General features: G+C 43.8%; 1 protein-coding gene and 1 long non-coding RNA gene across 11 annotated transcripts; one reads left to right on the forward strand and one right to left on the reverse strand.

Moving 5' to 3' along the window:
- The first annotated feature begins 30 nt into the window (after window positions 1-30).
- On the forward strand, window positions 31-11,501 carry LOC308072134 (toll-like receptor 1). 10 transcript variants are annotated; one of them, XM_080408611.1, is made up of 4 exons: window positions 31-2,919; window positions 4,653-4,721; window positions 5,169-5,458; window positions 7,932-11,501. In XM_080408611.1, exon 4 carries the CDS (start codon window positions 8,021-8,023, stop codon window positions 10,421-10,423), a length of 2,403 nt encoding a protein of 800 aa, XP_080264737.1. In that variant the 5' UTR covers window positions 31-2,919; window positions 4,653-4,721; window positions 5,169-5,458; window positions 7,932-8,020; the 3' UTR covers window positions 10,424-11,501. The 10 variants fall into 10 exon arrangements, with proteins under 10 accessions (XP_080264737.1, XP_080264740.1, XP_080264743.1 ...); XM_080408614.1 differs by having other exon boundaries at window positions 5,208-5,458; XM_080408617.1 differs by having other exon boundaries at window positions 5,401-5,458.
- Window positions 10,833-13,481, reverse strand: LOC308072787. Its single transcript, XR_013931787.1, has 2 exons — window positions 12,238-13,481; window positions 10,833-12,163 (listed from the first exon to the last, which is right to left on the reverse strand). It is a non-coding gene; the product is annotated as an uncharacterized lncRNA (long non-coding RNA).
- Between the last annotated feature and the right edge of the window lie 1,591 nt (window positions 13,482-15,072).

A 15,072-nucleotide genomic window follows, 5' to 3' on the forward strand; every position in this document is an offset into this window, starting at 1 on the left:
ATGCATCCTGAGAATGTCTAGAAGTCCAGAGCCTGAGATGGTTCCTGGGTAGTGTTTTCTTAGATTCAGTGAAGCTTAAAAGGCTAGGACCCAGATACAGGAGTCTATAAATATCCAGCACTGGTGGACATAAATGGGCATTCCACAAAGGAGGACTGAGTGAGGAAGGAAGGTTGGGGTTTTTTTTCTTTAAAAAGAAAAGAAAAATAAAAAGGAAAGATGAGCTCCTTCACCTTTTGGGGCTTATAGTTTGGCACTGTTGTGAGGGAGGAGTAGTGAATTGACAATCAGAGCTCTAATTCCCATCCTATGGTAGAGTCCTGGTACCATTTTGATCCTGAGACATACCCTTACCAAGGGGACTGAGAGGGTATCTGCAGTAACAGAACTGCCTTCATCATCATTGGCTATATCTTGAGAAACTTAACTTCCTAGATCATGATATTTCTTTAGCTTTCTGGGTTTTTTCTTCTCAACCATACATCTTATTTTATGCTTATGATTAAAAGAATCTGTCCTTTTTAGCTGAAACATTATCTTTTGCAGCACAGCTATAAGTTCCGATCAGAAAGGCAATAACCAGTAAGAGGCTGAAAGAATTTGCCAGGTCTTGTGACAGCAGGTAAGACCCTCTATTCATGGAGTCATAAAGACAAGCTATGTTTACAATATTTGCTCTCCTTTATAGAAATACAGCAGACCTCTCTACCTGTACTTGTGCTGTTTTGGCTTCAAGAAAACATGGCTGGGCTCCAACAAACATTCACAGCTGCTGAAGTTGATCACAGCAAACTTTGTCTTTGCTGGCAGGAGGGGAGGTGTTTGCCATCTGGAATACCAGACTGATGACCAGCAAGCAGGAGGTGTATTTCATCATGAAGACGAGAGAAGGGATGTTAAGATGAAATCCTCATTTAGTAGAAAATGTTTGCATTTTACCTCATTCTTGTCTTCCATTGTTATTAACATTTTTTTTTTAATTCTTGGTGTTTTTTGCCTGAGGTCTAAGCAAACTGAGGTTTCCTGACTTGAAGTCTTGAACTGTGAGCAACTGTTTATGATTTGTAGGGGAAAGGTCAATTTAACACTTTTAGCTCTTTCATCCCACTTAGTCTCAAAATGAGTATAACACACCTCCTACAAAATTGCAGACATTTCATTCAGGACTGCAGAAACAAATGTTTTCTGTGCTTCCTCGTTCCCGTCCAACTAATGCTTCAGTGTATGACTCATTCAACCCTTAGAAAATGGAGGATGGAACAAACTTAGCTTGGTTTGCCTGTCGCTTTCACACAACTAGGGACAGCTGGTTTGTGACATGGTGGCTTGCTTGAAAATTTTCTTGAAGAGCCTCAGAGTTTTGTCAGTAGCCCTTGAAACTTCTGTAATACAGCTAAGTTCCCCCTGCTGTGTGTGAAGCTTTAAGAACCCATATGGCTTCTTCTGTTGGCTGGAGGACAGAGAAACCTTCCAAAAGTCAGGGTGCACCAGGAATCCTTCCTGTTACTCATGTGGAAGCACATACCTGTTTCCAGAAATTAATTCTTTCAGGAGTAGAAGGTTTTAGCAGGGGTTTGCTGGCCACTTCGGAAAGAACTTGGGAACTACGTGACCTCTGGCAATGTATCTGATATGATCATAAGCAGAAATGTATAATTACAGGGTTTAGATATATGTCCAAAATCCTTGAGTGAATAATGTTGGGAAGAGAGGCTTGTAATGAGCATGGGGAGCAATTAAAACTTGTATTTTGGAATGAGAAGCACACACACTATTAGATTTTTGCCCAGGATATGTGCCAAATAATTGACAGAACAGCTACACATGCAATGAATTACCACATCTAGTTTCTCTGATTCCACAGGGAAAGAATGAGTTTCTCAAGTGATACATAGCAGAATATTTCAGTTGTTTTAGCCTCTGCCATACTGTGAACAGTTTCTATAAAACCAGTTTTAATTCACAAAGACATTTTTCCCATACGTGGGGCCACATATAGTCTCACAGCCAATGTCAACCACTTTATCTGCACATTTTGGAAAGCAGCTACCCTTTCCTGCGCACCCTGGTGATAAGAGTCTGCAGCTGGTTCTGCACTGAAATCTGTAACTGCTAATTCACACCAGTTGTGAGGAAATGGGACTGTGTATTTACACAGTCATTCTGATCTCAGATATCAGAGCAGGTATCAGAGCAGATTCCTGGCATTTGACTAGTTATCTTGGTGACTAGCAGGAATGCTATTTTTGCGTACATAATAATATCAACATAGAAAACTGGTAACATAGGGCTAAACGCACGCCAAAACCTAGAAAATGTGCAGAATGAAGAGAAAATGTACATGGGTTTATGCATATTTAAGAGGTGTGTAGTATAAAAGAAACTGAACTGCAACAGATTGGGAGTCCTGATGCAACACGGGTTGCCCTGCTGAGAGCTTGGCTCTATTTTAGCTTTGAAAATGTTACAAAGCATCATCGCTGAAGTTCCACTGCAGAGGGTTAGAGCAGGGAAAGGCACATGAGGGAAAAGAATAGGACTCTGTGGGAGGTGAGGCATTCTGCTGAGAGGAAGGTTCAAAACCTCTGTGAAACGCATGTTTTCACTTAGGGCTTCAGTTTAGCTGGTTTTTCTTTCAGAAACATTTATGGAGATTGACTAGAATGCTCATTTGTAGATACTGCTTGGTCAAGAGGAAGCAGTACTGATAAACCAATAAATGAGAAAGTTCTGTGTTCTGCAAGGTGGGTTTGTGTTACCAGTTTGATTTCCACAGCTTTGATCCTTGTGTCTGTTTATGCGTAAAGTAAGTTCCCTTCTGCAGTTCCAGTTGGAGAGGTTCTTTACACCTTTGGGCACAGTGTTGGTCCTGAATAGATTCTGATACCCTGCCAAGTTGTAGCTGCAGTTCTTCTCTGGGTAAGTAATCACAACATATAGACAGAAATGTGAAATGTGCCTTGGGGAAAGGCTGTTTGTGAAGACAGGTGCTCATTGATAGAATCAGCTGCAAAAAACCCCAGCAGTATCAGCTTCAGAAATGGAACAAGGTATCTGCGTGAGTGTATGTATGCTGACTATGGAAAGGATGGTATTTAGCTGGTACATTTCAGGATGCATGAGCAGAAATACACTGCTTTTTAGGTTTTGCCTATCATGCAAAATGACTTAGTGAACTGAAACGAGCCCCAAACAAAGCTTTTCTGAATTGGTTAGTAAAAATAACATAATGCAATGTTCCTGATGATTTAACAGAGGTATTCAGAAGTATCAGTTTTATTTTAACCAGTTGCAAATTTTTCTTTATGGCAAACTGTTTATTTGAATGTATTTTAAAGTCTCATAAAGAAGAGTGGTAAGTAAAGGCGTAGATACTTCTGCTTTTTATGGCTGTTTGCACTGGAGTCAGCTCTGATGAAAGCTGGTGGTGTATTTGATTTTGTCCATGCAGCGATGTTTTTTCACAGATTATATTGGAAGTAAAACTGCCACTGGCTTGCATAAATGTGGTATTATTGTTCTGTCAACAAGTGCCTTAGCCTATTCATTTTGAAATGAAATGAAAAAAGAAAAAGGAAAATTTTCTTTCAGCAAAGCAAAGGGCTAAGTTCTTCCTTACAAAAGTTAAAAGATAACGGCAAAAAGAAAAGTTTCAAAGGAATCTAATGCAAGCTTGAAGTGTAACTGGCACTGGTATCTAGAATAAACTTTCATACTTCTCAGCTTCTTTAGCTGAAACCCTTCTTGTCTTCAACTCTTCTCCAAGGCACTGTTTTATGGGGTGGAGTAAGCTCTAGACTGAGTCCAGAATGGACCCAGGTGCCTCATCTTCCCCTAGATTGCTCATACCTGAAGAATTCATTACATACTTCATGAATTTAATCTTAAAATTAATTCCAATTAAATAAATCTTCATTCATTTATTCATCTCTGCTTCTTTCTTCTCTGCTAATTAATCTTACTGAAGCATGTTGTGTTAGTTTGGAGGCTTATGGGAGTGAGGTGTTGGTTTTGGTTATTTACATCTGCCCTTGCCATGCACTCGCTCTTTGCTCTGTTGATTTGGTCCCTAAGCTCATGCTCCTGTTCAAAACGCTAATTGAATGGCTGCTTTATTGGATTCCTCCATTCCCAGATTGCCATCCGTCAATGTGCTACATTAATTAGTCTGCTTGGTGAGAAAAATACATGAGTGGGGCAGAGCTCTGCAAGAGGTTTTGATATGAAGAGAAGTTGGCAGTGAGGGTTCTGCTTCCTCTTTTCTGAGCAGAAGAGAAAATGCAGTTGACAAATTTCTAGAACATCTGTGTAACCATCAGAAGCAGAAGTGAAATTAGAAATGCAGAATTATTTAAGCAGTCTTGCCTTGGTGAGTATTCTGTACTGCAGATAGGTTTATTTCCTCCTAAACCATACCGTTATGTAAATATCACAGAAGTAAATACATTTTGAGTCCAGAATGTTAAAAAGTTCCTTTCATTGTGCTCTTAATACCTGTGATGTAGGAAAATGTCAATAATTCTTAGAATTTTATAGCCTATATAATAAAACCTGGTTCTTTCTAATTCCTGAGGTAGTAATTATTAAGGAGTTAGCATCTCGTGTGAGATTTCCCTAGCTTGAACATTTCATATGTTTGAAATTCTTTTGAGGATGTTAACCAAGTATGCAGAGGACTTTTGCTGGCTCTTCACTCAAGAGATGAATTCCACACACAAAAGGTGGGTTATATTTGCTTCATTGTTTACATTTTTTTCTTTTTGTTATACATGTTTTGGACTCCATCAAATCTCGGGTGCTGGTGTTTCATCACTGTTGTAAGATATTCTTGCATTTTGAAATTTCAGTGGAAATGCTCATCTGTATGTTGACTTTCAGCAAAGAAGAAAGGGAAAAAAACATTTGGTATGGCAATTTTCATTCTTAGCCAACTCTTAATTTAATACCGTCATAAAATAGTGTCGGAGGGATACCGTTGTTCCTTAATATTGCTTTGCTAGAGAGATCTGCTTTATTCTTTGACTGTGGCACTCTTCAGTGCTATACAGTGTGGATCATACCTTGTGTGATGCACCTGCAGTGTATAGCATAGCATGCAGAGTAAATTAAAACTCATCTGGCAATGGAGCATGGACTGAGAATATCTTTCCGGTTTTGTTTTCCTTCAGAATATTTCTTGTTTTGTTCCTGATGTCCCTTTTGCCCAGGGGGAAGTTCCTCCAGATAGTTCCAGATAAAAGTTTATTTGATTCAAGAGCTTCTCTACCATCTTGGACTCTGAAGAACAGGGTCAACTGCTTTTTGAAGGAAGCTGGGTCAGATTTCTTTGTCTTGGTTCTTCTTGTGGGTGACACTGTACTTTGACCATCTATCCCAGCTTCATTTCTATCCTGTGCTCAGACACCCTAGCACAACTTTCTGAAGACAGGATTTGACCTCTCAACTGGATTCTATTGAGGTAGAAATTTATACTTTACTAATTTATTCTTTTATTGCTTTTGGTGATATGACACATTTTTTTGCTTTATTGAATTGAAAGAAAACTTGACTAAGCTTGTTAGGAGACTTGGAGGGGCAGGGATGAGTTTTGAAATCAGTCCATCAAATTATTAGGACTAAGACAACTTACAACTTATAACTGAAAAAAAATAGGGGTTTGGGGTTTATTTAACAAAAGATTACACAATTTTAAAACTTCGTGTGTTTTACAGGAAAAAAACTGGAGATGTCTGTTTTCTGAAATGGTTTATGAGTTGCTCATCTTCAGGTTGTCTGTGTGTTGTATTTAATGCTTGACCAGAGAGTAGTGCCCAGGTCATCTTTTTTTATGATAGAACTGATGCCTCTCCAAATCTATGTAAGCTATTGATAGACATGTCCAGATATTAATTCTGCTGGACCATTTTCCATATCCACAAATTCTTTCCCTTCCTGGATTTCTTGATCCTTAGACCTAGACTTACTGTCCCTCATCATTTCTAGAGAGGTTCTTTGTCAAGTTGGAACTGTGGGATAACTTGGAAAATGTTAGAAGTTTCCTAGGACACCTAGGAAATCCCAGAGTCTTTGGAAGTGTCAAGTGGGTTTTTTTTCAGATTTTTGGTACCACTGCTTCATATGTAGTGTCTGATTATGCTGTGGTTTTCCTGTTAACATGCTTTCAGCCAGGTCGGCAATACAATATTCATGAGTGTGGTGGGTTGACTCTGGCTGGACACCAAATGCCCACCAAGTCACTCATCAATCCCCTCCTCATCGGGACAGGGGAGAAAAAGCATAACAAAAGGCTCATGGGTTGAGATAAGGACATGGAGAGATAAAGACAAATTACTGTCATGGACAAAACAGACTCGACTTGGGGGAACTGGTTTAATTTATTACCAGTCAAATCAGAGTAAGATAATGAGAAATGAAACCAAATCTTAAAAACATTTTCCCTTCACACCTCCCTTCTTCCTGGGCTCAACTTCACTCCCAATTTTCTCTCCCTCTTCCCTGCCAGCAGCGCAGGGGGATGGAGAATGAGGATTACAGTCAGTTCATCACAAGTTGTTTCTGCTGCTCCTTCCTCCGCGGGAGGAGGGCTCCTCACACTCTTCCCCTGCTCCAGCATGGGGTCCCTTCCACAGTTCTCCATGAACTTCTCCGATGTGAGTCCCTCCCACAGTCTGCAGTTCTTCACACACTGCTCCAGTGTGGATCCTTTCTATTGGGTGCAGTCCTTCAAGAATGCACTGCTCCTGTGTGGATCCCCTGTGGGGTCACAAGTCCTGCCAGCAATGCTGCTCCAGCCTGGGCTTCTCTCTCCATGGGGCCACAGGTCCTGCCAGGAGCCTGCTCCAGCGCGGGCTTCCCACCGTGTCGCAGCCTGCTTCAGGTACCAGCCTGCTCTGGGGTGGGTCCCTCCCCGGGCTGCAGGTGGGTATCTGCTCCACCGTTAGCCTCCATGGGCTGAGGGGCACAGCCTGCCCCGCCGTGGGCTTCACCATGGGCTGCCGGGGAATCTCTGCTCCAGTGCCTGGAGCATCTTCTCTTTCACTGACTTTGGTGTCTGCAGAGCTGTTGCTCTCACACATTCTCACCCCTCTCTGGTTGCAGTTGCACAGTGTGGTTTTTTTCACCTTCTTAAATATGCTGTCCCAGAGGTGCTACCACTGTCACCAATGGGCTCAGCCTTGGCCAGCAGCGGGTCCATCTCGGAGCACTGGCACTGGCTCCATCGAACACAGGGGAAGCTTCTGGCAGATTCTCACAGAAGCCACCCCTGTAGACCTCCTGCTACCAAAGCCTTCCCACATAAACCCAGTACAATAGGATAGTATAATTCCTCCTCAAGATTCTTGGCTTACTGAAAACATGGACCTCTCTGTCTGTGCTCTAGCAAAGACAAAGCTGATCAGCTTCTCTGATTGGCTGACCCTAAGGGGGTGCGTGGCCATGTCATGGGCCTTTGGGGTGTGAAGAGGAATATCCTTTGGATCTTCTTAATGAAGAGGTTGCTTTTGCACCAGTTCCTGTGAGGGTCCATGGAACTTTTTGAGTGCTGTCCCCAAATGTATGTGGACGTGAGGAAAGAGCAGATGGGAAGCTTGTTGTGTTCTCCTTTACTCCAAAATGCATTGATGTCTGTTTGTACCGTTTTTGTATTTTTCAAGATTGTTGAGAAATTTGAATTTCTTAACATCTCTGTGTTTTAACATACTGCTGATTTTGTTCCTCCCATTATAAAGTAATTAATTTCCACTTAACTGAGACAATCAATAACTGGAATTAAAGAATGAAAGTGAGGATGATTGATAAGAACTTAGAACAAGAGTATGTAAAAATAAAATTTTTATTACATAAATTTTGTATTGAATTTTATTTTAGCAATAAATCCAAATTCAACAGTTCAACAATTCCAGCAAATTCCATGTGTTTTCTTTTCATAGGACTGAACTCATCACTGAGACATATTGAATAGAAAACAAAGATATGCTGCTGTGTTTCTGTAAAAGAACAAGATAAACCTGAAAGCATAATGAGACCACTTACAAATATTTATGTCTTCGCTTGTGTCTTCACATTCACACTATGGAATAATATCCAGCCAACTGTGGAAGATGAATTTATTGCAAATTATTCAAGCAGTTTGCTAACTAATGTTCCAAAAAACATTCCAGTCCATACTCATATATTAGATTTATCACATAATATGATCTCTGGACTTAGTATCTCAGAATTTATTTCTCTTTCTGACCTTCAAGTATTAAATCTTTCTCATAATCTAATTACAGAGCTTGACTTCAGTGTCTTCGTTTTTAATGAAGATTTAGAATACTTAGATTTATCTCATAATAACATTTTGAAAGTTTACTGTCAAACTCTTGCATGTCTTAGACATTTAGATCTTTCTTTCAATAAGTTTACTGCCCTGCCCATCTGCCAGGAATTAGGGAACATGTTTCGTTTAGAGTACCTAGGATTAAGTGCCACAATGATACAAAGGTCAGACTTCAGGTATATCATACATTTACAGCTGCATACTGTCTTCCTTACCTTAGAATACTTTTCTCTGTATGAACCTCAGAGTCTGATGGCCTTGAATACAAGGAGCGTCCACATTGTTTTTGCAGCAAACCAAAACTTCAGTTTTCCCCTCTTGTACGACGGAATGAGCACTTCAGAAAACTTACAGATAGTTAACTTAAGATACACCTTGAGCTACAAAGATTTTCCCCCTCCTTCTTTAATGCTTCTGAAGAAAATCAAGACAACAGCTCTCACGCTTGACACTGTGGACTTACAGTGGGCTATCATTTTGCAAATTTTCCTGCTTATTTGGCATTCACATGTGGAGCATTTGACTGTAAGAAATCTGACTTTTCGAGGACCACTGGTGGACCTGACTGAATATGAATTTCTAGCCTTATTAAGCTCTGTGGAACAATTAATCTCTTTGGGTGGCTCCATGAAAGTGCTAACTTTGGAGCATGTTCGTAATAAGCTTTATTATTTCAACCAGGAGATTTTATACAGACAGTTTTCGGAGATGAATATTGCCAGTTTGACAATATATGATGCATATATGCCACACATGCTTTGCCCCAATAGAACAAGCTCATTTCAGTATTTAAATTTTTCTCACAACGCCCTGACAGATGAATTGTTCCAGAATTGTGGCACACTAACAGTTCTGAAATCACTTATTTTGCAGAGGAATAAATTTGAGAGCCTCCTCAAGGTAAGCTTCATGACCAGCCACATGAAATCACTGAAATATCTGGACATGAGCAGCAACTTGCTGCGCCATGATGGAGCTGATGAGCAATGCCAGTGGGCTGAGTCTCTGTCAGAGTTGGACCTGTCCTCAAATCAGTTGACGGATGCCGTCTTTGAGTGCTTGCCAGTCAACATCAAAAAACTTGACCTGCAAAACAATCAGATCGCCAGTGTTCCCAAGGGGATGGCTGAGCTGAAGTCCTTGAAAGAGCTGAACCTGGCATCCAACAGGCTGGCTGACCTGCCGGGGTGCAGTGGCTTCACATCCCTGGAGTTCCTGAATACAGAGATGAATTCGATCCTCACCCCATCTGCTGACTTCTTCCAGAGCTGCCCAAAGGTCAGGGAGCTACAAGCCGGGCACAACCCATTCCGGTGTTCCTGTGAACTTCAAGACTTTGTCCGTCTGGAGAGGCATTCTGGGGGGAAGCTGTTTGGCTGGCCGGCAGCGTACATGTGCGAGTACCCAGAAGACTTGCGAGGGACGCAGCTAAAGGACTTCCACCTGACTGAGCTGGCGTGCAACACGATGCTCTTGCTTGTGACAGCTCTGCTGCTAATGCTGCTGCTGGTGGCTGTCGTGGCCTTTCTGTGCATCTACCTGGATGTGCCGTGGTACCTGCGAATGACGTGGCAGTGGACGCAGACGAAGCGGAGAGCTTGGCACAGCCACCCCAAAGAGCAAGAGGCCATTCTGCAGTTCCATGCATTCATTTCCTACAGCGAGCGCGATTCATTGTGGGTGAAGAACGAGCTGATCCCAAACCTGGAGAAGGGGGAGGGCGGCGTACAGCTGTGCCAGCATGAGCGGAACTTTGTCCCCGGCAAGAGCATTGTGGAGAACATCATTAACTGCATTGAGAAGAGCTACAAGTCGATCTTTGTGTTGTCTCCCAACTTTGTGCAGAGCGAGTGGTGTCACTATGAGCTCTACTTTGCCCATCACAAGTTATTCAGTGAGAATTCCAACAGCTTAATACTCATCTTGCTGGAGCCAATCCCTCCGTATATTATCCCTGCCAGGTATCACAAGCTGAAGGCTCTCATGGCAAAGCGAACCTACCTGGAGTGGCCGAAGGAGAGGAGCAAGCGTGCCCTTTTCTGGGCTAATCTGAGGGCAGCTATTAGCTATAACCTGCCAATGGCTGATGCAAATGAATAGCAGAGTGATGTTACTTCTACTAGTAGTGTGAGTCAGTATGTGAATAACTGTGACCTGACTGTCTTGCATTAAACTGTTAATCAATTTTTTATAGTTTTTTACATTATTACTATTTTGTAGCAAAATATAACTGTGACACATACAGAAATTGCTATTGCTTATTCTAGTTGTGAAGGTAGTCAGAAGTCTTCTGTAGTTGCCCATCATCAACGAAGAGAAAGAGAGAGGAATTTTCATAGTGATTTCATTTATTTTTGTACACTTGGGCTGCATTTATTTCAAACTTTTCCCATTGAAAGCCATCTTTGAAAGTAATATAAATAGTGGTTGTTCAATGTCATCAGGACTGTCAAGGTATGCATTTATTTTTTGTTCTGACATGGAAGTTGTGAGGTTAAGGTGGTAGATATCTGCTTCACTGGCTTTAATCAATTAATATAAAGAAGAAGAAAACTCTTGCTCAAATCCCTCCCTGTACATTGGTATAGCATATGTCAAGCATACAGTATACCTGCACTGTTCAGCCTGTTTTCCTTTCCTGGAAGTCTTTCCCTTCATCACGGACAGAGACTTTCCTGGGTAAGAGCTGAAAGTTGGAGCCATTAATCCCTGTTTAATATTCTTCTTCCTTTATTGTACTACACATTCCCACTTGCCTAGATTTACCTACCAAGTCATCATTGCATAGAATTCACTATTTGTTGTCTTCAAAATAATAGTTACTATCTGCATTTATGAAATTTCTATAGCATTATAATATTGCTGCTTTCTGCTATGATTATATCAAGCTATACTGGGTTACTTGTTTTTCCTGTTTTTTAAAAGATAGAAGCTTGATGTTTGGAAGTGAAACCCTTTTCATCTCCAGGCTCTCATTGGTCTCTATTACCTTGTGCTTTTAAATAGCCGGTGCTGAGGGTCATCATGCAGGTGAGAAAGGAGCAATTTTCATTGGGAAATAACTTCTCTTCTAAAATCAAACCAATTAATGGTATTTGTTGATAGGAGACATCTAATAATTTGCTGTATTGGGGTTTAATTTGACAATCCAATAAACCTCTCGTTTTTTTATCTGTTATATTTCCTGGTGTCATTTCACTGGAGGTGTGGTGTTGTGTAATTATACTTATGGCTTAATGGAAATGCAAAGCCCTCTGATCACAGCCATGAGCGGCATGAGAGGGGAGCAAGCCAGTGAGAGGATGTGATCCTTAACACTCACTGGTGTGGCTGACTGAGCACCTGCCAGGTGTGTGTGGTGGTAGCTAGATGAAGCAGTGGACAGGAAGCTATGGGAGAGCTTTCTGGTGTCTAGAGGTGCTGAGACACCACTCTGCACCCACCTACCAGCTCAGGTTAACTGGGCATTGCAGTAGGATACAAGGTGCCTGACTGTTAATGTAGAGCTTTGGAAAGAACGGCTAAAAATCTCTATTAAGTCTTAATTTCAGGGGAAGGGAAGTTGGCTACTGACTTCTGTGATAACACATAACAGATCTCCCCCTTCCCAAAGCCTGGGCCAAGATTTCTTTGTGTACCTTAAAAAGGGATGCTAAACCCTCAGTACTTCAGTGGGAGCTGGTGGATGCAGCGTGCTTGAAAAGCAGGTTATTTATGAGGGGAGAAGGTCAGAGACACGTTGGAGCTTAGCACAGTGCAGGAGTTCGAGTCAGAAATTCTTTACTCTACCCTGAGAGTCACTTGTGCTTCGTAGCCAGGTTGGATGGAACTTTGAACAACCTGGTCTAGTGGGAGTTGTCCCTGCCCACAGCAGGGTGTCAGAACTGGATGATCTTTAAGGTCCATTGAACAACCTGGTCTAGTGGGAGTTGTCCCTGCCCACAGCAGGGTGTCAGAACTGGATGATCTTTAAGGTCGGTTCCAGCCCAAACCATTCTATGATTCTGTGATTCATGGCAACCCAACACAGCAGCCAGGGGCACTGGGCACTATGGGGCACTGCTGAAAGTGCATTGCAAACCTCGTGTGCCAGCCAGCCAGTGATAGCAGGCTGCAAGATGCTTTCCATGGAAGTAGTGATGTTAAACCTGGGGCTGCAGCCTGAATGCACCGCTGGAGCTGCAACATTTCCTTCTTAACAGGTTTTTCCTAGCTGTACAGCATCCCTCTGGGTGCAGGTTCTTTACTTCCTCCGTAACACTGCTGTCTGATCTTAGGCAAGTACTGGGCTAAGCTTCAATGGCTTCTTTCTTTCAGCTACAGCCAGAATTACATCTGTCTGTAAATTAAGGCTTGCGTGCTACACAGCTCTCAGGTACGTGAGGCAGTGTGCAGTTGCCAAGGCCAGTGCACATTAAGCTGGTTGGAAGTTTTGTAGCATTTATGTCTCTGGGGGTCCTCTGCACTTTGCAGTGAGGAATGCTACCAGAAAACCCGTGCCCCTCCTTCTGAAAGACTTCTCCCCATCCCAAGTGTTACAGTCTAAGAATACGACTAGCATTCACACTTAGTGGTAATGTTTTAATGGGCTACTGGACAAGAAAAGAGGAAGGAAAATGTCTCAAATCAGGCTTTTCGGTCTCCGTCAATGTCATGCATTAGCAAACTGGGTTTTATGTCCTAAATAATATACAGGGTCTGGGCCATGGAAGAGTCCCTCACCCTTAAGACTGTTCTGAAACTTAAGCTGTAGGTAGGTGTGGAAGGACTAGTCTGCCATGTGCATTGTTTTAGGATATTAACCCTGTAACACCCCTTTATATTCTGTCCTTTCCTCTTCAGAAAACTTTCCTACACATGCCAAGTATTTCATTTATTTGTATGTATGTACTATACTGTACACTACAGTTGCTTAAAATACATATCTGAGTTCCTTTGATAAGACAGTTTGGTTGGTTTGTGGATTTTTTTTTTTTAAGGTAGCATTTGACAGTGTTTCTCATCCCTTCTCTCTTGGATCTTCCTTTTTTTTCTTCCCTAAAACTCTGTTTCTGTTCAGAGGGTGTTGATTATTTTTTGTTTTGGGCAAACGTAGAAAATGCTTTTCTTCACTGTTTTTTTATGAGGCAATACGCTGTTGAAGATGTATTAATTTTTTTTAAAGTGTGTTCACAGAGCTGCTTCTGGGAAAGAAGTCTGCAAGACCGACAGGACATGAGTATCTGGTTGAGCTCTTGAAATACTGTCATACTGTCGTCCCCGTTTATAAAATGGCGTCAGGTGCTCCTCACTGAGCACACAGGCCTCGAAGCACACACAACAGCAGCACTGCGCCAACTTTGTGCGGCCAGGCCAGAGCTTTAATTGTAGAGGATATGTTAAAAGCGTTTTTATGGCTAAAAATTGCAGTAAAGGCACCAAGATCGGTTTTGAATCCTGGAGCATATTTCTGTGCATGACCGCATCTGACCCACTGATAGGTAGGACAGAGGGAACAGCGTCACTTCTTAACTACGGGAAAATAAGTATTTCGTTAAATTACAATCCCGTGTTTAAAGTCTACCTTTTTCTCAGGCGAAGGGTGACACCCAGTGGCCCATTAAATTACCGCCATTTCCCGAACGTGCCGGCTCCCGGCAGCACGCACACGGCGCACCCCGCCCGCCTCAGGGCGCCTGGCTGAGGGAGCCCTGTCAGCCCCGCGAGCGCCGAGGGGCGCGCGCTGCGCGGGCCGGGGGCGCGGCAGGACACGCCCAGCCCGGTGGCGGGCGCCGCGCGAGGGCAGTGGCTGTGGCGGCGCCCACCCCGCGCCGGCCGGCCGTCCCGCGGGCGGGCTGCGGGGCCCCGCTAGCGGCCGGTTCGCTGAGGAACCTTAGGCAGCAGCAGCACGGTGTGAGCGAGCACCGAGTCTTGCCTCGCAACGGCCAAGCCTTACTTTCGGGCAGAACGCTACACAGTCCGAGCCGGCCGCTGTCTCACGTTCTCTGCGGTTTTACGCCGCGTCCCTGCCCCCCCTGCCGTCCCTGCCGCCCCTGCTGTCCCTGCCGCCCCTGCTGTCCCTGCCCCCCCTGCTGTCCCTGCCCCCCCTGCTGTCCCTGCCGCCCCTGCTGTCCCCGCCGCCGGCCGCCGCGGCACAGCGCGGGTGCTCCGCAAGCTGATCCGCTGGGCCCCGGGCAGCGGCAGCCCGACATCCCGATGCAATTACCTCAGCGGGAATGGGCTTAAGAGACGCGTAATAAATTCATCTGGGGTCACTCTTTTTAGGCATCTGAAAAGATGTGAAGAAACAAAAAACATTCTTTGTCAGCGCCACACATCGTCATCTCTCAGCAAAGCCTGCGGGTGTGCCTGGAGGTGAGCAGGGCTGGCCGCGCCGACGCGTTGGCGGCCTGCGTCTGTGCCCGCCGCTCTGGCACCCAGCATGGGAAAGGGCTCTGGGGCAGAACACGGCTAAAGCAGCCGGCCCAGCCAGCCGTTCCGCGAGTGATAAAAAATACAGACTTGCATGATTGGCCCTCCAGACCTGCAAACAGACTAATTAGAATGCCCCAATTAGAAGCGAGTCAACTATTTTTGTGAGTTTGCTGCCAAGTGCACTGCTGGGCACAGCGCCTCCACAGCACAGCCGCTCGAAGAGGCGGTGGTGCTTACAGGCTTGCAATGCCTCACACTCCGGCCCTGCCCACTTCTGCCCTGCCCTGCCCGCTCCTGCCCCTGCCCTGCCTGCTTCAGCTCCGCTCCTGCCCCTG

Source organism: Falco punctatus (genome assembly GCF_963210335.1).
Source record: "Falco punctatus genome assembly, chromosome: 1".
Taxonomy (NCBI): Eukaryota; Metazoa; Chordata; class Aves; order Falconiformes; family Falconidae; genus Falco; species Falco punctatus.